Genomic DNA, 24,761 nt, shown 5'->3' with positions numbered 1-24,761 from the left:
TCATCAAGTATTTCACCATGACTTGTCTAAACGCTAGCCTATGAAAAAGGACTTCTCAGAATAATGTCATGGATTTACAGAATACTTTCCTGAACTCAAATCCCATTTTAAAAAGTTAGTGTTCGTTACCAGACTCAGAGAGTGAGTCATCATCTCCATATGACAAGAGAAAGGTTTAATTAGTTTTTTTCAAGACGCATTATACATTTTACCTGTAAACCGAAAGAAAAACAGTGTGCATTCTTAAGCAGGATGAAAGTAGAGGTGATAGCCCCAGCTGCTCTCGTCTTTGGCAAACCATTCTGAGAGGCTCCAGTTTCATCTGGTTTAGATGAAACACATGTTGCTCATTTACTGTACATGTGCTTCAATATGTTTTGACAAATAGGATCTAAAAGTGTCACAGATGTTCCTCATTATTTTAATTTGAATTTAGTAGTCAGCTATGGAACTTTGCTATAAAGTAGCCCTTTCACAACATAATTAAGAGAAAATCTAGCTATGTTAATATGAGAGTATAAATTCAATTTCAGTTAGTTTTGCTATATAGCTAGTGAGCTATATACGTTTTAACAAGTGCTCTGTTATAATTTTTTGCTGATAATGACACCAAGTGTTTTTTAATGTGTTTCAAATAATTTCAGGCAGACATGAAATTATTCTGATCCTAATGTCTTTTAGAGATTTGTTATTCAATATATTGTCTGAGATCAGGCAACAATATTGTAACTTTAGTACTCACTAAAAATGAGGAATCTCAGGTTTCACCCTATACTTACTGAAGCAGAATCTGCATTTTAACACAATCTTCAGGTGATTTTTAATACATTAAAGGGTGATAAGCACTGTTTCTAAGGAGGCCTTATATTAAATCTGTTTTATACACACATATGCATATATAAACATGGGTCAAACTTGATACTCTGTGATGTACATATCTGTTTCATACCCCTATTACAGAAAATTTACTGGCCTACAGCTTGAACTATTTATTTTCTTATCCTTTAATACATTAAAAAGTAACATCAGTAATCTTTTTCACAGGCTGTTACCTGTTTTCCATGAAAAAAAACCCCCACATTCGTAAGCACTGGTGTGCCACACATTTTCAATGACTGACATAGGAAGCTAATTGAAGAACTTCTAATTCCAGCCTGAACCTTTTTTAAAAGACTTTATTTATTTACTTTGTAGAGAGAGGGGAAGTGAGGGAGAAAGAGATCAGTGTGTGAGAGAAACATCACACTCCTCCAACGGGAGACCTGGCCTGCAACCCCAGGCATGTGCCCTGACCAGGAATCGAACTGGCGACCCTTTGGTCCACAGGCTGGTGCTCAATCCACTGAGCCACACCAGCCAGGGCCCAACCTGAATCTTTTAGAAATCTCACCATATCTTCTTTTTTGTAACTTTCTGTAGAATAAACTTGTTGCTTGGAACAATAGTAGATTATATTTATTTATACTTCCTTGCCCTGAAAAAACAGCAAGAAGACTGTTTACAAGACTAAAGGATTTAATTTCTTGGGTAATAAATTTAATTTTAAAATTACTCTCTAGCCCTGACCAGTGTGGCTCACTTGGTTGGGCATCATCCCACAAAGGAAAAGGTCATTGGTTCGATTCCAGGTCAGGTCACATGCTTGGGTTGCAGGTTTGGTCCTAGGTCGGGGCAGGTAAGAAGGGAGCCAATCAATGTTTTTTTTCTCACATTGATGTTTTTCACTCTCCCTTTCTCTTTCCCTCTGCCTCTTTCCAAAAATAAATACATAAAATCTTAAAAAAAAATTAGTCTTTGTGGGTACCAGGGGAAATGATTATATCTTAATTATTTATACTATATTATATTGTACTTATATATAATATACTTTATTATATTACAATAATTAGTAATTACATCCTAATGTGATAGAAAGTCAAATTTTTGTTTATAAGAATCTCTGAAATCATGCTGCAAAGTAACTCAATTCCTTAAAATTCAATTTTATTGGCCATCACATTACCTATATTTATATTCCAGTGGAAATGTGCATAAGATATAATCTCTATCTGGGAAGAAACAGAGTAATATTATTTTGTTTATGATTCAATTGAAATATATGACAAAATAATACCATATATTGATAGTTCAAAACTTACTTAAGTACATTGCCACTATCTAACAAAAAGGAAGTTGACATACTTTCTTTAAAAAAAATCTCTTATCTGCTGTAACCTGGTTGATTTCTTTTTTCAGTTCCACCAAATACATTCCTCAATAAGCAAGGTTGGGGAATAAAGACCATTTTTTGTAATCTATTCGGAAATCTCTGTTGGCACCACAGAAGCACATCATTATTTGACAAGCTTGCAACACATTACACGTTTTTATTATTGTTTTTTTGTACATTTCTGCTGAAGAAAAGGTTGAATATATATATCTAACAGACAAGTACTCTGATACATTTAACTCTATATTTAACATACAATACAGTGGTACAGCGTGTGCCTGAAAATGTACAAATGTAGACAGGCTAGAAAAATCCTCTACAGCGTCATATAAGCAATTGCACTGTTTAATTTTTCTCTTTTGTTTTTTCAAACAAAAGATCACAATGCAATTTAAATAGCCCTAAGCGTCCCCGAAGAGCTACTGTGTGTTGTATAAAAGCTAAGTAATCCCTGCAGTGTCAGGGGTTACTGGTCAGCTGTTCGAGATCATGAGATGATATCTCAGCACTCATAAAACAGAGGATTCAAAACACAGCGGTGTACATGGAAGTCCAGATCATTACAGTCCTGGAAGTTATCCACAAGAAACGTCAACTCCCTGGAGGCCAAAATAACACTACTGAATCAACATTTACAACTTTGTTACGATTAAATCCAATACATAGGGAAATGCACATTGAAACATTAATGCTAGTATAATAAGAATTTTATATTTGGCTCATTCCAAAAATATGGAAGACTTCAAAAAGCTCTGGGATATCTTTTCTTAAACATTTTAAATGCATAATATTTATTCTGTACAAAACAAAAGAAAGTATCCTGAATTACCTATTTATTAGAACTATTCATAAAATGTCAATGTATTTAGTAAGGCACAGTAAGGGAAACATACTGATTTCTTTAAGGTTGAACATCTCAATTCAGAAGAACGACGGGGTAATTTTGGCCCCTGGGACTTAAAAATATCTTCCAGTTGTAATCTTTGGTGTGAATATTTACATGGTGGTTTCTTCCCATTCGAGCTCAACATCACCTATAACATAAAGTAACATGTCACAGGAGAAAATTAAAGTTAACAGTTCAAAAGATTTGTTTCATGGCAAAAATATAGTCCATACAGAAAAGCTATTATCCTAACTTGGATTAGAAATTTTAAAAAATGGTAAGTGCACCAACCAACCTTCTAAAACATTTTCAGCACATGGTTATTATTAAACTAACACTCCTACTCTACATGGTAAACTAGTAAATTGGGTACACACTGTCTCTGTTTACCTTCCATGGCATCCAAAGAGTCCATCTTCTGAAGTGCTGAATAGTTAACAAAACAGATGGGCTGATTACTTCCTTTACTGGATAAGAGATCCAGAATGCACTGGTGTAAAAAGATATACTGTGCCTGGACACAAAAGAAAGAGTGGTTAAATAAATGGATGTGGTGGAGGTACTTCTTATAAAGTGAGCTATACTGCTACAGGGAAAAGTAGTAATGAATTCAACAAATGTTAGATAGCTAAGTCAGAGGCACATAATTTCCCATGCAGGTAAATGAGTTTCTACCACCTCAAACATACACGCATTTCCAAATTCCTGCAGCTTCTTAATAGCTTCAAGTTTCTTTAAAAATGCTTCTCATTGAACATGATGTGTTAATGTGTCCTTTTTGCTGTGATTGTAAAGAGTGGCAAATTAGATTATTTAAATTTGTTTACAAGTTTCCTTTTTCCTATTAGGTGTAATTGAGTCATTTTTCTTATAAATAGTTTTCTTGTTAGAATGGCTGTTGGAATGCAGATGCTAAATTTACTTTCGCAATCTGTGAGTGAGTATATTCACACACCATCAGCATATTTAAAATATGTTTCACAATTCTGTTAATCACCTAACATTTCACCTACTTATTGTCAGGTATCTAACAAAAAGGAGGTCTCCATTTGTAAATAAAAGGCAGGTGACCATTGAAATATCCAACCAGTCGGGTGCTGGATAAGAACTCCTAACAGTTCATCTTAATGTTAGGGCTAAATTTAGTACCATCTGAGTTCTTTAAGTTTATTCAATGTAATTCAATAACTCATTAGCCTTTCTGAATGTGGACTTTCCCAAAGGTAGTTAAGGTTACAGTCAGAGAAAATCACCCTCACTTTTAAATAAGAAACATACCTGACATTAAAGGAATATAACCAAATGTTTAAGATATATAATTGTACAAATAGACAACTAATTTAAGTAGAATATCCTCTAAGTGACCATCTTAAGAGGTTATATTTATATCTATTGCTACTATACCACAAAACTTCTTTTATGAATCCTCCTGCTGAGACTGTCTTCAGAAATTGTTGCTCGTTATCAGGAATATCTATTTCTTTGTGGATTACAAAATGTTTCCCAACACATCTCATCACCAGAATGTTAATTCTCTGAGGGCATAACTCTCATATTCACTGCCGAATTCCCATTGCCTGTAATAGTGCCTGGCACGTCGTAGCTGCGCAATGAATGATTGTTGACTTAGTCTCATTCAATTCTCACAGCTGGCCAATCTTTACCATTTAAGGAAAGCTTTCATTTGGGGAACATCCATCCATCCGGAAGTCATCAGGGATCGAGTTTTGTAAGTGAGGTGGATGATCAAGTTACATAATTCAATTTTGTCAAGGAACAAAGTGTGGTTATAAAGTAATGAAAATTCTTTTGAAATTGCTAGTAAATTGCTTCTTAAGGTAATTCCAAGAGAGTTTTTCCAAACATGTATCACACAATGAATAACATTATTGTTAGAAATATATTGGCACACTAGACCTTAATGTGATGGTTGAAAACAACCATCAGTTAGATTTATGAGTTCTGGTATTTTTTTAAAATCACATTTGATTTTAAAGTCACATTTGATATGTGAAGCCTCTGACTGTGTCCATCTTCTCCACTGGAAAGAATGATGGGTGGAAAGTCCAGCAGCAGGGCAGGCTGAGCTCACTGGGCAGTGCTACATTTTCCAAGATGCCCCTGCCACGGTGTGTTACTGCCAAAGAGACAGTGCACTTTCAGTTTCTCCCCTAGATCTGTTGTACCTTAAGAACTAAACATCTTGATGTTGAATTTGATCATTGGGGATCATATAACCTATGTGGTAAGATTTAAAACACTTGCTATATGTAAAGTGCCTGACAAAAAACTAGGCACCCAAAATATATTAGTGGGTTTTTTTTCTTTCACTTTGTTCACACCAGTGAACTTCCGGGAGAACCAGAGCAGGAAAGAGGCTCATCCAAATTAACCCTTATGTGAAGCAGCAATAGTACCTCAGGAACATGACATCACTGCAGAGCACTCTTTCGGAAAACACTTTCAAATCTCTTGGGGCTTCTATTAATTTTTTTTTTTTTGTAGACAGTGAAAGATAAAGCTCTCTCCTGTGTCAGGGCCATGTCCCTCTTCTGTGGTGCCTTTATGTGGCAATACTTTGCTGAGGTCCAATCTCCCCACCCCTGCTGATGGCTACGGTAATATGTGCTGAGACATGAGCATTCTTTATGGAAACTTGAGTCACTCCCAAGTGCAACAGAAGAAAGTAAGAAACCACTCTTGTGCAATGCAATGCTGGTTTGCAAGGACTGGAGCTAAGGGGTGATCATTTTCCCTTTTTATTGTTTTAATTATATTTTATTGATTATGCTACTATAGTTGTCCCAATTTTTCCCCCTTTGCTCCCTTTCACCCCCTTTCACTCCCTCAGGCAATCCCCACATCATTGTTCATGTCCCTGGGTCATGTGTATAAGTTCTTTGGCTACTCCATTTCCTGTACTGTGCTTTACATCCCCATGGCTATTCTGTAACTACCTATTTGTACTTCTTCATCCCTTCACCTTTTCACCCATTCCCCTAAGTGCCCCCCTCCCATCTGACAACCATCAAAACACTCTCAGTATCCATGATTCTGATTCAGTTCTTTTTGTTTGCTTAGTATTTTTTTTATTCAACTGTTCATAGATATGTGTTTGTTGCCATTTTACTGTTCATAGTTTTGATCCTTTACTTAAATAAGTCCTTTTAACATTTCATATAATAATGGTTTGGTGATGATGAACTCCTCTAGATTTTTCTCATCTGGGAAGCTTTTTATCTGCCCTTCCATTCTAAATGATAGCTTTGCAACATTAGAGCAATCTTGGCTGTAGGTCCCTGCTTCTCATGACTTTGAATATTTCTTGCCAATCCCTCCTAGCCTGCAAAGTTTTTTTTTAAGAAATCAGCTGACAGTCTCATGGGAACTCCCCTGTAGGTAACTAACTTCTTTTCTCTTGCTGCTTTTAATATTCTCTCTTTATCTTTAACCTCTGGCATTTTAATTCTGATATGTCTTAGAGTGGGCTTCTTTGCATCCATTGAGTTTGGGACTCTCTGTGCTTCCTGGATTTACATGTCTATTTTCTTCACCAAATTAGGGAAGTTTTCTTTCACTATTTTTTCAAATAGATTTCCAGTTTGTTGCTCTTTCTCTTCTTCTGGCACTGGTATGATGCAAATGTTGGAAAGTTTGAAGTTGTCCCAGGGGCTGCTTACACTACCCCATTTTTATTTTTGGATTCTTTTTTCTTCTGGTTATTCTAATTGGTTGTTTTTTGCTTCCTTTTGTTCCAAATCATTGATTTGATGCTCAGCTTCATCCACTGTCCTGTTGTTTCCCTGTAAATTGTTCTTTATTTCAATTAGTGGATCCTTAGTTTCTGAATGGATCTTGTTTATGCTGTTGAAGTCCTCACTAAGTTCCTTGAGCATCGTTATAAACCAGTGTTTTGAACTCTGCATCTCAATTTCATTCAGTTCTTTTTCTGGAGTTTTGATCTGTTCTTTCACTTGGGCCATGTTTTTTTGTCTCCTGTTCTTGGCAGCCTCCCTGCATTTGTTTTTATGTATTAGGTAGAGCTGCTGTGACTCCCTATCTTGGTAGTGTGGCCTAAAGTAGTAGGTGTCCTATAGGGTCCAGTGGCACAGCCTCCCCTTTCGAAGTGCACCCTTCCTGTGGGCTGAGTACACCCTCCTCTTACAGTTGAGCCTTGATTGCTGTTGGCAGATCAATAGGAGGGATTTATCCCGGACAGTCAATTGCAAAGACTGGCTGTGACCACTGACCACCAACCTCCACCCTCTGTGGAGGATCAGCTGTGTAGGAGGAGGGTGGTGGTGCTCCTACCTGGTCTGTAGCTGTCTACTGGGTGCATAGGCTCTGGGGTCTCTCAGGTGGTGTAGGCCAAGGTCAACCCCCACCTGTGTTCTGCCCGGGACCACCCTGCCTGAGCTATAAAGCAGTCTGATATGGGTACTACTTGTGCTGGGCTTGGAGATTTCCAGGTGAAGCCAAGTTGTGAACCTAGGCTGGCTGCTGCTAGTGCCAGGCCTCAGCTGTTGCTTACTTGATAGGCTATGGGAAGCTGTGAATCATGAGCCAACACCAGCCCTTCATAAGGAAGAGTCACGGTTAACAGTTGGGGTGGGGCCATAAATTGGGTGGGGTGGAGTCTCAGGGGATCTCCAGGGCATGGCAAACCATGTTAGCCAGGTTGATATAATCTCAGATATGGCACCCACCTGCCAGCTCTGTGGCTCTGTGTAGGGAGGGCTCAGAAAAGGGACAATGGCCTCTGCCCACCTTTCTGGTAGACAGCTGTCCCCTTGCTCCTGCTTTGATGCCAGATGTTTCTCCCTGTATGCCACTGGTGCGTTTCAAGCTGCTACCCTGGTGCTAGAGTTCATAGAGAGTGAGTGTGTATAAGTCTGTGAGTGGGTTCTTTAACGGGAACTGCTTGGAACTCTAGACGTTTCTTCCACTAACCTAATCCCTACTGGTTTTGGCAGCCAGAAATTATGGGGATGGACTTACCTTTTTGGCACTGGAACCCTTGGCTGGGTGGTCTGGTGTGGGGCTTGGACTCCTTGCTCCCTAGAAATCCCTCCTGAATTTTTATCCAATACATGTGGGTGTGGGACCAGACTATTCCACATCTCTACCCCTCCTACCAGCCTGGATGGATGTGGTTTCTTTAATTCTGTAGTTGTCAGACTTCCTTTCAACTCAATTTCTGATGGTTCTGAGTGATGGTTGTTCTATAGTTTAGTTATAATTTTGATGTGGTTGTGTGAGGAGGCAAGCTGTGTTTACCTATGCTGCCATCTTGACTGGAAGTCTTTTCTCAGTTTCCATTTTTCTTTCTTTCTTCATCTTTTTTTTTTTTTTATGACAGAGAAAGGACAGTAAAGAGTAAGAGCCCTGGAAATGAAGTTGGGTGAAAGAGAACTTCAGAGTACCAGCTTGTCAGTAAGAGGGACCCAGCAGAATCTTGTCCGACATTCACTGCACGCTGGGCACGAACTGCATGCTTGGTCTTGTATTTACTGTCTCTCATTTAATGCCGACAGCAAACTTGTGAAAAGCATAACATGGCTGTTTTTTTTAAAAAATTGCTCAGAGAAGTTAATTACACAAAATCACAGAGCCAGCACTTAGTGGGGCTGGATTCTGAACTTAGTTCTCCAACTCCAAAATTCATGCTCTTTCCATTCTGTTACCTAAATGCAGCATTTTGCTCTAGCTGGTTAAACAAGCCTAATGCATGAAGATTATAGCATATATCGAGTACTAAATTGTGTGACATTTTTAACAGGCATTCTTGAACACAGTCTCTACAAAGTTTTAAAGTATGGCAATTTTTTTAACTTTTATTATTTGAAGACTGACTGTAGCCTCTAGAAGGATACCATTTCCCAATCAGTCCCCACTCTATTCTATTCAAGAGAGTCAACCGATCTCAATCAATGTCAAGAGCATTGATTACCAGCGTACATGCGTACACCAAAGCTCATGAGGAAAAAATCAGCTTTCTATTTATCTTACTGATAACTAAAATAACAAGATATTTGAGTTTTAATAATGGTTAATAGTTGGATTGATACTGGAGCCCTTATAAGACCCCTGGACAAGAATCAGCCACATAATTTGCAGGGTCCACTGCAAAATGAAAATGTATATTTTTTCCTAAAAAATTATCAAATATTTTCAAGACAGTGACCACCAACACAAAGCAGGTGCAAGGCCCTTTTGAGAATGGGGACCTGTGAGACCGCACAGGCTTGCAAGCCTAGGAAGCCAACTGTGGTCACAAGTCATATTCCATTTCTGAAAGTTCCTGAGAGAAGAGTAACACTTCACTCATTTGTTCCCTTTTGGTGTATAAAGTAATGAATATGGATTACACTACCTAGTTTTACCTAACTATCAGAGAATTGATGTGGCTTAAAAAGATTCCCACAAAGAAATTGTGGATAATATTTATCATTCAAGCCCAGGTGAATGACAAGATAATGGCAGGGGTGACATTCCTTGTACTCCTAATATAATCCTCTTATAGTAAACTAGATTACTTTCAAAAAATTAGATATAACTTAAAATATGTATTTAAAACTACTTTAAAAACAGAATTATCCTGTGCTAAGTATATATTTTGTATTTTAAAAATACCTAATGATAACAAAGAGCTATCACAATTAGCAAGGCTTTCAAAGTATTACTTAACTATCTTACATTTTTTCATTTCTTAATTTGTATATGTTCTGACTGAGGGAGCATGGGGGTGGGCAGGGCAGGGGAGAGTAATGGGGGCAAAATTGGGACAATTGTAATTGAACAACAATAAAAGGAGAATTTACACAATTGTACAATCTACATTTAAAAAAATAAATGCATATATGCTGGAGTTGAATGCTCAAACATTTTTTCCTGAAAGGGATGTGCAGTCCAAAAAGGTTGTATTATGCATTTGTGATTTTCAGTGTGCATTGGTATAGAGGCTCTATGAGAGTCGAAGAAAACCAGTTTAACTTCTTTTTAAAGCTTATTTTAGAAAAGAACCTGTTTTCTCACACTTTTAACTGTGATGCCATTCAGGTTTTCTAGGATGTACCTTGGAAAAATACTGTTACAACAGATCTATATAGTTACTGTGAGAAAATCTCTGCTTATACAGCATAAAAGTTCCAATCCAAAGATACACACAGGAGCATCTTGTATACTGCAGTTACACTTGGGTTGGCATTTGGCTCTGACAGTTACGAATAGTATAACCTTGGAATATTACTTAACTACTTGGAACATCTGCTTCTGTATTTGCATAGCACAGCCAACAATACCCAGTCTGTTGGTTAGTTTTATTGGACCTGCTTTACAAATAAAGGATTAAATAAGATAATACATGTAAAGAATCTAGTACAGCACTTGGAACACAGTGGACACTCCATAGAGGGTTTTAGGCTCCTTACCATCATACTATGTGATTTTTAAGGAAGAAAAATATATATGTTCTAGCAATATTTTTACTTCCAAACCAAAAATAGCACACACAAAAAATCTCCTAGTTAGTTAGTATATACTAAAATAATCATTATTGGTACTAATATGCAATAGGGGTACATATGGACAAGTGACATACATAGAACTCCAAAACAATCAATACTTTACACTTTTTTCCTGTTATAACTTTCAGCATGTTTACAAAAGAGATTGATTTGATTCATTTTATAAGCTCCCTAAACTTGTAAAATGCTAAAAACAACTCAATGTTATGGATTATTTTCTATACACCTGTAAGTATAAGGAAATAATGATGCACAGTCAAATAACATTGCTGAAGGCTGAATGTGGCATGTGGGCCTTAGTTCTACAATCTCCCTCAGCTGCCCTCCCGAAGACACCCCAAACCCTACCGCTTCCCCAAAGGGGGCTTACAATGTAGGAAAAGAGAGTGTCTGCCATGCAAAGACAATTTCAAGTCCACATGCCACCAGATTGCTGCCACTAAGATCCTCCTATGTAGGAATTCTGGAGCTGACACTGCACACAGTTTTAGATCTCACCAGGTTTTGCACCATGCACATTCTTTCGCTTCTCAGTTCAGCCACTAGTCCATATATATCCACGAAATCATGATCATTTATATGTTGTGTTAAGTGGTCCAGAGCAATAAACACTCCAGTTCTTCCAACTCCAGCACTGAGGAAAGAGTGAAATTACATGAAAATTATTCAGCAAAAGGTGGTTCGTGTTGATGGTGATGAAGAAAATGAGCTATGATAGCAATGCATTCTAAAGTTACTTTTTTTATTTGGAGGTAGATTTTTTTGGAGTTTCTCTGGATTTGTATTGCTACCAAGAGGGTTTAAACAGGGCAAAATGATTATTATCAATTATCAAATATTTGAGTTTTTTAAGAGATAACACTCTTTCATAATATTTTAGGTGTTTTAGTTGGATAACTATGAAAAATATTTTTTAATTGTTGAAAATTCTTTTCAGAGGCTTTTTATTAACTGCATTTTGGGTTAATAAAAATTAACCATATTTTGGGTTCCTAATAGAAATGTTAAATGTTAAAAATGTCAAATATTTAGCCCACATAGTATTTCCACTGCATGATACTGAAAAATTCTCTCATATACTTTTACTTTTTTGGCAGAATTTTTTTTTTTACTTCTTACACGTAATAAAATTAAGAAGCTATTTCCTTTTGAAAAATTACTTTAAAACCCAAAGACACATATGTACTCCATAGAAACTGTTAAGTGATAAATGTGAGAAGATTTATTTAGCAACTCCTACTAGAAAGACAATGGGCATTTAAATGGTTAATATAGGAAATAAATATTAAAAATAAAAAGATACATATTAAAGGTCACCTTGTCTCATAAATGTTACTTTAAGCAACATGAAACTGACACTTTTGTAGGTGAGAAAAAGTTTGAGAAGTCATCAATTTCCTATTATTTGACCTGAGAAGTAGTGAGTATTACAACATAAATCCAATTATGATAACACGTGTCCACATATGCCTGAACAGAGTTATCAGTCGTTACATCATTCAATATATTTTGAGTGGCAGACACTGTCCCAGGCATCCGAAGTGTAACCATGAACAATACAAAGTCCCTGCACATATAAAGCTTGTACTCTAGAGGATGGATTTAGCGTGACACAAGCAAGCATGCATAGTCTGTGTCTGGCAGTCGTAAGTAAATGAAGTGTTATGACGAGAGGTAAGTCAGGCTAAGGAGATAGACACTGATAGGGCAGGATAGGGGTATCAGAGAAAGCTTCTTGGATAAGGCAACATTTGCAGAGAAACTTGAATGAGGTTCGGGAGTGCACCACGTGGGTATCTGGGAGAGGAGCGCAGCAGCTGGAGGGAGTGGAAGAACAGATCTGAGTGGGAGAACATCAGCGTGTTCAAAGCAGAGCACGGAGATCAGGGCAAGGAGAGTGCAGTGCAAGGTGACAGGGGCCAGCGGTCCGGGCAGGTGGGTTGGATGTTGAACATGAGACAGGGAGAAGAGTCAGGGATGAGTCCAGAGTTCTTGGACCAAGCAGAGTGGACTTGCTATTTACAAACATGGTGATGAGGAGAAGGAGTTTGGAAACTGAATCAAATGTCCAGTTTAGAACACATTTAGTTTTCAGAATGTTGTGGTCATTCAGGTTGTCATGTTGAATTGAAAGTTAAATATATAAGTCTTAAATAAAGTTGAGGTGAGAAGTTGGAGTCGGAAATAAAAATTTACTAGGTTTAAAATAATATTTAAAGATAATTATTAGTATAAGCATACCTTTCTCTTTTTTCTTTAATCTATTTAAACCACACCAAAGGAGACCCTGCTGTTTTTGAAGCTTCAAGAGAGAAGGTGCTTTTGTTTTTTGAAGGGTTTTTGTGCCAGGGGCAGTGTGTATGGAAGATACAGAGATGCTGAAGGCAACTACTACCCCTTAAAGGTTTTAATCAGTAATGATGCCGGTTTAAAATCAATCACTAAATTTAGAAGCAAACTGTTGTGTCATTTATATTGTCTAGTACTTCATTAAAAATTTTATGTATATGAAAGGAAAAATGGGATTGGTGTGGTAAGAATGAGGCTTTTGCTTTTTGTTCTATATGCTTTATAAATATAAACATTGTTCAGATATTTTATCATGAGCATTTCTGTATTACTCATAATTTTAAAAATCCAAAATATTCTTGGAAAATGTAGAATCATTTAAATTACATATTGAGTTTTCCCTCTAAAAAGATAAAAAACTGCATCAATTGATATTTTCTTATTTAACCACACTAATTATATACCTATTGGACAATTATTAGTAAACTAATTATTGGAATTATTATAATTAACTTAATATTAATGTGTTCAAATATAAAAAATGTTTTTATCATGGTAAAAGACACACAACATGGAACTGACCGTTTTAACCGCTTTGCAGTGCACGGCTCACCTGCACTCAGCGCCCTGCAGCCCTCACACCGCCCGCCTCAGAGCTTCATCATCACCCCTACAGAAACTGCGAGCCCCTTACACACTAACTTCTCATCTGCTTCTCCCCATCTCCCTGGTAACCACCATTCCCTCTGTCTCTATGGCTTTATCTAGTCTAGGTGGCTTCTGTAAGTGGAATAATAAAACCTATTATCATCCACTTTTTCTCTAATCTCCAAACTCCAATTGCTGAAGAGACTCCAGTAGAAATTGATTTAGATACATCCTTTAGAAAACACAAATCGTATCATCTGTCCAGAAAAACTCTAAATACTAAACAAATACCAGTATAAATAACGAAGGGGAAAAATCTCGATTTGTACTCATTCTATCGACCATGTTTAGAGGCTCAGGTCAAAGGAAGACATTTGAGTACCTAAAACTTGGTAAAAATTTGGAATTATGCTTGGATTGGTCACTTAAATTGATCTTCATTTTCTTTTACTTATCCTTTGCAACTCCGATCTAAAAATCTGCTTTTACAAGGTATGTTTAAATTACAATGGTATACTCATACCAACTGAAATAATAAAAGATCATGTTTATTCATAAAATTCATAAAATCTTCCACATACACAGAAAAACACACATACATTAATGATAGGCTATAATTTTTAACTTTTAAAGGCCTGTAAAGGCATAATCTAGTCAAGAATTCAAGAAAAGTCCTGTCATTCATATATATAAAATTATATGTATATTTCATTTAGAGTCATTCATCACTCATTTTTATTTCTGTTATCTGAACTTTTATAAAGCTACATCTTTTTTGTTATTATAGCCAGTAAAATATCTGAAAAGTATAATCTGGAATGAATCTACAGTAACTTCTGCCAGAAAAATAATCAATGGTATCATGATAATAAAAAGACCACATGGAGTTGAAAGACTATTTATAGCGTCTCATGTGAGGTTGTGATAGTACATCATTCTTACCTGCAGTGAACAATCATGGGTGTGGTGTCGTGTGCTCTGCTTGCTCGAACCAACTTCACAAAGTGAACGAGAGGGGCACTGTTTTCGGGAACCCCATGCTCCGGCCAAGCAGTGAAGTTACACTGTCGAACAGTCATGCAATCTCCGTGCTAAACAAAGGGACAATCAAAGGGGCACGATCCAGTTATTTAAGTACCACAGTGAAGGTGGGAGACAGTGGGTGTCCTAGCTTTTGAAGGTAATCCTTAAAAAAAGACTTGACCAAACAGAAAAACTGTTTTCATTTATCCTTTAAGAAAGGTCTTTCATTACCGTTACTGTAAAGAAAATTTCCTGTTAGGATGAATAGAAACAATTAAAAAACTTGAAGTGATGATAATACAGAGTACTTATATTCAAATGTAGCATAACATTTTATAGCATTGGAATAGTAGATTTTGAAACAATTTTGACTCTAAACTTAAATAAACATTTACCAATTTTCAAAACACAGCTACTGGGTGTCTGATAATGTCAGAAAGGATAAAGATCCTCATATTATTTTCCGTGTGTATAGACACCTGTATAAACTGATAGGGTGGGATCCCACACTATCACTTCTGTACTCAGTCTGGATTAGATAAAAATCAAATTATTAGGATGCAGATAAAGATGAGTGGTTTGGGAAATTTTTGTTTTAAATCAAATATTATAGATTCCCTATCAAGTAAAATAAACCCAGTGATCTAGTTGTTTCTTTCTTTTCTTCCCTTCTCTACCTAAGAATTTAATGCTAATTGATTAATATAAACTTTAATCACGTGATTTGGAATTCAAACATAGTGACATAGATATTGAAGTCAGATAACAATTCAAAACTCCTGTTTCAGAAAATAATCGGAAGGCTTTGTTGACTATATAGGCATTATTGAAAGGAATAGTTATAGAAATTAATTTTACTGCAGACATCTAGAGCATTCATATTTACTGCCATGTTCCTGCCCCCAACCATTGTTTTACCCTTTCAATTTTCAGATCCCTGATGGTCCAATCTATTTGAACATCCTCCATTAGCTTTGTAATCACTATGTCTCCAAACACAGTAACTGGTTTGTTGTCCTCTGGCCAGTACTGATGGCATCGGATCTGTGTTCAGAGAAAAATCACCAGCCATGAGACACGGATACATAACACAGTTTTTGCCACTAAGTTACAGGTGCCTTATGGATATCCAAGTTATTGATGACCCACAGTGTTAGCCGAAATTGTCACACACATATTGACACAATTGTAAAATAACACTTTGTGAAAAGATTTTCAAAAAACTTACCCGCCCTTTTTCAAAACACTGTGTTAGCATTACTAAAGTCTTTGCTCTGGTTTCCCAAACCATTCTCCAAAAATCTCCAACTGTTCCTGGCAATGGACCTTGAGTAGCAATAAATTCATTTGGGCATAAGTAACCCTAGAAGGACATGAATACAACACTACATCAATATTTATACATTATATATATATATGTTTAGTAGTTTTAAGTTACTAAGCAGATTCAAAAATATATTAGTTGTAAAATGATCTAATATTATTAAATATTATATAGTTTGGATACTGAATAATATTAGATACTCAAAATTTGCAATCTCTAATTTTAACCACATAATGTGATATACTATACAATTGTTCTTAAAATTTACTTCTAACTTTTCAATAAAACATTAAGGATTACAAAAAACAACAACAATAATGTTGACCTTAATCAAATGCTAACTTTATGCCAGAGTAAGCAATTTAAAGTTAATATTTACATTAATTTATTTCTTATAAAAACCCCTGTGAATTTGTACTATTATTACCCTCACTTAATAGGTGAAGACACTGAAGCTTACAAACGTGAAGTAATTTGCTCAAGGTCTCACAGCTGGTGTGAGTCCAGAGCCAGCAGCCTCACCCGCTCCACTGTTTTTGTCATATATTGATGCTTATGGGTTTTGCAGATATTTTCATACTCTTCCTCCAAGAAATTATTATCTATTTAAACTTAGTATAAGTGTAGTACATTAGTATTTACGTTCCAGAGCTCCGAACCAAAAGTGATGCGGGGTATAGAAACAGACGGATGGTCGCCAGAAGGAAAGGGGTTGGGAGGCGGGGTGAAAAGGTGAAGGGATTGACCAGTAGAGATAGGCAGTTACCAAATAGTCATGGGAGGTACAGCACAGCAGAGGGAGTATAGTCAATAATATTGTGATAACTACGTATGGTGCCAGGTGGGTACTGGAAACATCAAGGGGAACACTTTAAAAGATAATGCTTGTATAACCACTATGCTGTATACCTGAAACTAATACAAAATAATATTAAATGTAAACTGCATTTGAAAAAAATAAATAAGTAAATAAAAATACAAGTGAAGGAAAGGAAAAAAAGTAATGTGTGGGGGGCAATATGAAGGTTTATTTAGCTAACATTAATATAAGACCTGAGATTTGTCTCAACTCTATTATGACAGCTCTTGCACATTTTACCAAGTTGTTCTAAACCTTAATCCATTTACCTGAAATGTAAATATGCAACTTGAGCTGTACCTATGGATTTTTCTTAAAGAAAGTCACTGTATATAAAAAAAAAAGGTGGTGACAAGATTATATCTATTCCAAACATCAAAATATTTAAGGGAATAGCAATAAAAAGTAAAACTTACTTTAAAATCAGAAATATCTCAGTAGCCAGAAAATATAGTATTATACAAGAATAATACACATTTTAAAACTCAAGCAATTTATTTTACTTGAAAGAATAATGAGGCACTTAAGGTGACTTTCCAAGAGTAGAGTGTTAGCCAGTGATAGTCTCTGGAATAAAACTTAAGAGTCTCTTAAATACATTACATGTTAAAGCATTTCTGTATTTCCAGTCTCAAAGTCAATGTGACTACTCAATTAAGAGTTTGGGGTTTTTTAAGGCTAAAAAAGCAATATATATTCAGTATACAATGGTTGGAAAATTCAGAAGAGTATATGTAATACAATGAGGACTTCACCTACAATGACACTAGCCAGAATGAAGAACCATTAATGTGTTGGCCAATTTTTTCACTGTGTTTTAAAATATGCACGTTCTTGCATTCAAACAATATTTATGAGTGCCTAATATGTGCCAGGCACTGCTCTAGGAGCTGCGGGTTCATCACTGACAAAAGACACTCAAATTCCTAACCTAATTTATCTTACATTCTAGTTAAGAGAAATAAACATTAAGCCTATTAATATGTACGCTAAATAAGCAAAATATATAGAAGTTTTAAAGGTAATATGTGCTTTGAGAGAGGGCTTCCAGAAAATAGGGGGTTCAGAAAAGCCTCTTTGGTGACATCTGAGGAGAGACAAAGAAGAAAGTGCATTATTTGGGGGGAAAGTGTTCCGCATGGAAAGAAAGTCAAGTGCAACAGTATTAAAGCAGAGATGTGCCTGGATTGTTCTATGAATAGCAAGTGTCTGCAGTGGAGTGCATTAGTGGGGACAGGATTAGACAATAACTCAGAAAGAACAAGGAAGGATGAGGATGCTTTAGGTCCTTGCGGGTAAAGACTTTAGTTTTTATTATGAATGATACAGAAAGTCACTGAAAGTTTATAAATATATAGAGCGTGCAGGTTAACAGTTTCACTCTTGTTTCTGTAAGAAGACTAGCCTATAAGGAGTTAAAGGTGAAAGGAGGAAGAGTAGTTAGCTTATTGTAACAACTGAACCAAGGGGGTAGCTGAGTGATAGCAATGGGGACGAGGAGAAGTGGTAAGATCTGGATACATTTTGAAGACAGGCAAACAGAATTTGCTGATGGATTGGATGTTGGGTATCAGAAACTAGAGGAATCCATAAAGACTCTAAAGGATGATGGGGAAGACTTCAGGATGAGCAGATTTGAAGGGAAAATCAGACATTCATTATGAACATATTAAACTGGAAATCTGTTGGGAACAGCCCTGCCTGGTTTCAGAAGCTGTAAACCCCCATGGCTAAGGCTGAGTGAGAGACCATGGGACCATAATCCACTAAGGAGACAAAGTTTATCTCCCTGGCAGGGGTGCCGCCTCTGCCCACTTTACTGCACCCTGCTTGGCCCCCAGTGCATGACCGGTTATCCAATTATGGGTAAGACTCCTCAAGGTAGCAAGGATCTAAGACAGGCATGGTCTTGAAGAGGCCCTCAGGGAAGGACTTGGGGGGCTACAGAAAAAGAGGGTGATGGACCCTCGCCCCTTGGCTTTGACACAGCCTGGGTCCTCATTCTGTCTGCAAGAAGTCTCCTAATCTCTTGGCTGCCTTACTTTCCCTACCTGATTTAAGCCTGAAACAATGCCAGAGGTGGGTGTGGCCCTGTGCTGGAAAAGGGCAGATTCCCTAGGGCAATCAGGCCTAAGAAAGAATGCATAAAATCCTCTGAAACCTACTTTGCTAATACCCTCAATTTTCTGATAAGGATCCATGCATGGAATGAGTTTGTTTCCCAAAGTTTTAAGGCCCTTTAACTATCTGACCCTGACTCAGAATAAGCCGTCAGAGCTCTTTGAATGTTATCTATTATTTGATCATTTCTGCCTGACAATGATTGACGAGCTTTACGTGTATGCCCTGTATTCATATGCAAATTAAACCCAATAAAAGCCCATTGAGGAATAGGTTCCAGGCCCTTCTCCTTTGAGAGATCAGCCACCCTTCCTCCCCAAGAAGATCATGTCTTGGTAGACTTATACTTATCCGTGGCAGCTGGGGGTCCCTGTGGGTGCCCCCCCAAAAAAATCCTTAGTAGATAATCAAGTAGAAGTGTCATGCAGGAAGTTTGGTATAAAATTTTGGAATTCAGGAAGAAGTTCAAGCTAGAAACATACATTTGAAAGTAATCACCGCATAGATCTTACTTAAAGTCCTGAGAATGGTTAAGACTACCAAAGAAATGAGTTTGAAAGAAACTAAATTCAAGGAATGGGCTGTAGATAATGTCGATATTTGGTAGCTGAGGAGATCAGAGAGAACCAGAGAGACTGAGAGGAGTCAACAAGCTATAATTGAAAAATTGAGGAAATGGTATCCAGAAGCCAATGAAGGAAGTATTCCAAGGGTGAGTGTAGTAATTGTAATTGATCGAGTTATAAAATGTTTCTCTTGGCCATTCGCATTTCACTTTTTCAGGGACTCTGTGTCCTTAGCTATTATAATATTCTATTAAAATGGGAACAAATCTGGTATTTCTAATGCTATTATAGCTCTTTTGCATCACGACCTGTCATCTTTCATCTCTAATTACAGTAAAAGTTATCAATTTTATGCAATTTCAAGCATCTGATTGAAAGGATAGATAATTTTGAGGTTTTGGGACCTTCCCCCTCCCTCTTGTCTCATTATATAACATTTTATTGTTAACTCACTTGAAAACATTGCTAAACTCACTTGTACACTTAGTGGTTGTTTACAGGGATGGAGTATCTGTTTTCCTCCCTACCTCTCTCATACAATTCATTCTTCATAAAAATTTCCCAAGTTCTCTGTGAGTCCTAGCTCCAGGAGCACAACTCTCAAGAACAGCCAAGGGCAGAAGGATGTCCACATTGATGGTATGGTAACCTAGTTATAGATCCTAGCCTTGAGTTTCCCAGTCTTAAAGTACATCCCTCAGACCACTTGCTGGTCCTCCCCTTTCTCTTTCCCAGACTTCATTTTTTGCTTTCCCATCTGAATAGTAGTTATTTTGCTTTTTTCCCTACCTCCCTTTATAGTCCTCCTCCCCTTTCCTCTAGCTTCTGAAGAAACAGGAATCCAGGAACCATTTGTAGATGGACTGCTTTTGTGCCTGGGACAATTGTTCATGAACTTTCAGATGGAGGTGCCACTGGGGAGTGAGGAGAAACTGAGGTGCAGGCATTCTTTCTGATTTGAAGACTGGCTGAATTTGGAGATGGAGCAGTGAGGACTACTATAGTGTCTAGGCTCTGTCCATTCCATCTGATGCTGGCATCTCAAGCAAAGGGGATCTACCTGAAAAGTAAGGGCAATACAATACAGAGTGGGGCAGAGCAGGTTTACAATCATGAGTATGCAAAACAGAGTTCATGCTTGGGTTATTATTTATTTATTACTGTATTATTTTCCATATGAACAACTGTAAACCTACTTTTGCTCCACCCTGTATATTGTCCACTCCAATGCCAGACCTGCCTTCATGTGCTTTCCATTTGGGCCTGCTCACCATGCAGCTCAGCAGCAATTATGCACAGCACTGCGTTGGGGTCATAGTGACCTTGTTGTAAGCTCTATATTACAACACCATTTGAGTATATATATTGAACATGTGTGTGTCTATATATAGAGAGAGAGACACACATATATATATATATAAAGACTTCTTAGTTTATTGCTCACCTTGCATTATCATCTTCTCCTGGTTGTTAAATCTACTAAAACTGGTTTCCTTCCTAACCATATGCATATCTTATACTGTGACCCCATATCTGGTTAAACATTAGAGGATGTCAGCTATTAATTTGTATCTACCAACTGGAAAATTAAAAAATGGTACAAATCAATAGGATAGAACCATTCGCTTTTGCCCTGTTCTATGGTTTTATAAGACATATAATCATTAGGGCATTGATTAAATTTAAATATTTAAATGCATATATGTATCATTGTGTAAGTCAAAGCAAAACTTCAACATGCTATAGAATTTATGCTACAATGAAAATTAGTAAGCACAGAAATCTTAAAGAAGAATTACATTTTCAAGGAAATCAGTCATTTGATAAATGAAGAAAGTATGTTGCCATAATAGTAAATTTGTGTGTTTTTTAAGTTCCAGCATAAAAATAGGATGAAATTCAATGGATGCCATCCCTTCCTCACATCACTTCCCCTATTTAAAAAATCTTATTCTTCCATTACTCATTCTTTTCAAAATAAGACCTAACATATGATTATAATTTTGGAATGATTGTCAATAATATAGAATTTAGGATGAATTGCCTCCTCCAACAGAGTCTTAGAGATAATGGGACACAGAACACTTCTGTCTGATGTTGGGGAAAGGACAGAACATCACATAAGCAGAGCCCCAATGGTACCAAAGGGAATGGCAGGCCTGGGTGAGAAGACCTCTGAATGAGAAAAGAAGAAAAGATCTATGGGAGTGTGGGCAGAAGAGGAAACCTGCAAGTATTTGAATTGGAGCCCATATCTCATTAAAGAAAAATCTGTATATTAGAGTCATTCAAAATAGAATCATCAGCTTTAGAAGGAAGTGGATGAATCAGTGCCAAGAGAGGCTCACATCTACATATCAGAAAATTTTAAGAAAGAGTTCCAAGGTGAAGAGCTGGATTAACCACAAGGGCAATTCCTACTCCGAGATTTCATGGTTATGCCACCTCAAGTGGAGGTCTTGGGAGCATATAAGGTTTCTATGTGGCCCGATATTGATCGGCATTGACAAAACAAGAGCCGTGGAGAATGAGAGGGGGAGAGAGTTCCTAAAGCAATTTGGTTTCAGTCCATTTCAATACAATTCAGCAAGCATTTATTATCTATGATATGCAAGAAAGTATATTAGGCATGTCATAATACCCACATTTAGGAATTGTGGTTCATTTAAGATATATGTTTATTAAGTAGCTGCAATAGAATTCACACTCTACAGGTAGGTGAGGATAGAAAAAAGAACATGACATCATAGACCCCTTGAAGGACAGCAAATCTAGAAGGGAAAAAAAGCATAATAGATTTTTATATTATATGGACGTAACTGTCCATTCAACTAACTTTTCTTTGACAGTGAGACTGGCAGGCCTCATTGTATATGATCACACGTGGAACAGGAGATGTAGGAAATAGTAGGATGACAAGCGGATACGTGACCTGCAGTTGTACAGCTGCCACCTATTGGTGAAATGGTTGTTGGTAAGATGAAGTGTCTATTAGGAGCTGGCACATCAAGATCCATTGAGGTTGTAATGAAGGTGTTGTTGTAAATAGAAGAGTAATATAATTTCAGTACTTATGCTTTATAAAACTATATTTAAAAGTAGCAACTTACAGAAACATAGCTGGCGTTAATGTAATCTGATCCTGGAATACTAGCATCAGCTATCAACTTCACTCTGTTGTTATTATCTAGAAAAAATATATAAGAAATCAATGCTATTCAATTTTAAATTACCACTATAATTTTACTATAAATGTAATATGAAGAAGTTCATGATATAACATTCAACATTACAGAGGGGTGTAAAACTAAAGTAGAAATTCCCTCTTATCCCATAGTTTCACTACCTAGCAATAGTGACTCTTAATATGTCCTTCCATGTGTTTGCAGAAGTTTTTGTACATACTTATAAAATATCACAAATGGGGTGATACGTATTCTATTCTGCAAACTGCTTTCATTTACCTGTATCATTCAATATCAGCATAAACAAAGATAAATAGCTTATTATTTTAAAAAGCCATCCAGTATTTCACTTTTTGAATATATCATGTGCAAAGATTTAAATTAATCTCATTTTTAATAAAAGGCTGAATATATATCACAACTTTTTGCATGTAGGTTAAAATGTATTTGTACATTACCAGCAATAAAATTCCCAAATCATATCATGTATTTCAAATTTTGAAAGATATTCCTAAATTGTCCTCTAATTATATCAATTCACACTCTGAACAAAAATGTTTGAACAATTCTGTTTTCTCTACTTTGATTACGACAATATATTATCAAACCATTTAATTTATGGTCTTATCTTTGATAGATACAAATTAATATCTGATAGTATTTATTTTGATCTCCTTAAGTATATGTAAAGTTGAGCCCCTTTGCTTGTTTATCAGCCATTATAAATACCTTTCTATTAAATGCCTTTTTATATTATATAATTTTCCTATTAAAAATACTTTGTACTAAAAATGAAGGTTATATGTGGCCTATTTCTGGACTATTTATTCTCTTCTATTAATATATCTGCCTATTCTTTATTTTACACCAAAATTTTAATTATTATTCTTTAGACTTTTAAGATCTGGAAAAAGTAGATGACCCTCTATCCATTACTTTTCTTCAAAATATGAAATTTTTTTCTCGAGGATTTTTTTAACGAAGTTGGTAATATAATTGCAATGTCCAGTGGTAATTTTAACTAGACATGGAAATGATAAAAATAAAATGTCTATTACTACTTAATTATTGTGAGGGTTTTTTTTTAACCTCAGCGGGAAGGCGCTCAGTGGTGGAGGAAAGGTGGCTAAGTGGGTTTGGTGTGAGTCCCAATGATCTATCCACCACAAGTGTTCAGGTGAATTGCTCAACTTCTCTGCTCCTTTGCTACCTCAGCTATCATGTGTAGCTACAATATTTTTATTTTGTAGAATCCTCTTAAGGAAAACTTATATGAGAGCTTAGAGTAAGCACTCAATAAATTTTTTCACTCTTAAAATGAGTATATTTTATGTGTTAAAATGACTTACCTGTATTATTAGTAATTAATGACTTGCCCAATGGGCTTTAAGTTAGAGATGGGAAATATTTTAAGAAAATTCATGCCAATTATTATGCCCCAAAGATTTTGAATTTGGTGCGATCTAACTATTTTAATGATATTGTGGCTAGTTCCAGGACTGAGGAACGAAGCCATTAAGTTTCTGTTCACTTGATACGCCTCTGGGTCAGCAGTTTTTTTATTCATAGTGTTGGAGCACCTCTGAAGGGCATCGTGTCCTGTCTAATAGAGATTTGCAAATCTTTTCAGCAAGTACGTGTTGCTAATTCTAGTATCTTTAAGCCCTGTAAGCCAATATCTTCTAAAATGCACTGTGATACTTGAAATCCTATTTCCTACATTACTCAGAGAAAACAATGCACTTTCCCTTAGGTGGCTCCAGCTAAAATCAGACTCTATGAACATCATTCTCTACAGGACAAAACATATTTCTTCAGCTTTATGGCTTCTCTGCAAGCACAGTGGGGAAATATATTTACTCTAAACGACTCATTTGCTTATTCTGTGTGTGCGTGTGTGAGGGGGTGGGCGGGTGGGGTGTCCTGCATACAGAGGTGACTGTGCCTTTTAACCCAGATCACAGACTGTAATGGCTATTACTAAATCCTATTCACTCAGAAAGTTAAAATGTTCTTAAAAATAAACAATCTCTTGATTACTTACAATCATTTTCTTGTATTTTTCTAGTTCCACTACTGGGCAAAGTGATTTATGTGATTATTTCATCTGATCCTCACAATAGCT

General features: G+C 36.4%; 1 protein-coding gene across 1 annotated transcript in view; it reads right to left on the bottom strand.

Moving 5' to 3' along the window:
- Positions 1-1,966: 1,966 nt before the first annotated feature.
- The window catches only part of PTPRQ (protein tyrosine phosphatase receptor type Q), a 196,997-nt gene continuing 174,202 nt past the window's right edge, over positions 1,967-24,761 (bottom strand). Inside the window, exons 39-45 of the mRNA XM_024579714.3 lie at positions 22,562-22,638; positions 15,810-15,944; positions 15,500-15,625; positions 14,501-14,649; positions 11,120-11,255; positions 3,486-3,609; positions 1,967-3,243 (exon numbers count right to left, since the gene is read on the bottom strand). Coding sequence (XP_024435482.2) covers positions 3,206-3,243; positions 3,486-3,609; positions 11,120-11,255; positions 14,501-14,649; positions 15,500-15,625; positions 15,810-15,944; positions 22,562-22,638 — 785 coding nt within the window. The 3' untranslated portion in view covers positions 1,967-3,205. The remainder of the gene's footprint in view (positions 3,244-3,485; positions 3,610-11,119; positions 11,256-14,500; positions 14,650-15,499; positions 15,626-15,809; positions 15,945-22,561; positions 22,639-24,761) is intronic.

This window comes from Desmodus rotundus, chromosome 3 (assembly GCF_022682495.2).
Source record: "Desmodus rotundus isolate HL8 chromosome 3, HLdesRot8A.1, whole genome shotgun sequence".
NCBI classification, from domain to species: Eukaryota; Metazoa; Chordata; class Mammalia; order Chiroptera; family Phyllostomidae; genus Desmodus; species Desmodus rotundus.
The sequence above is the reverse complement of the archived record's forward strand: the minus strand, read 5'-3'. Positions and strand labels throughout refer to the sequence as shown.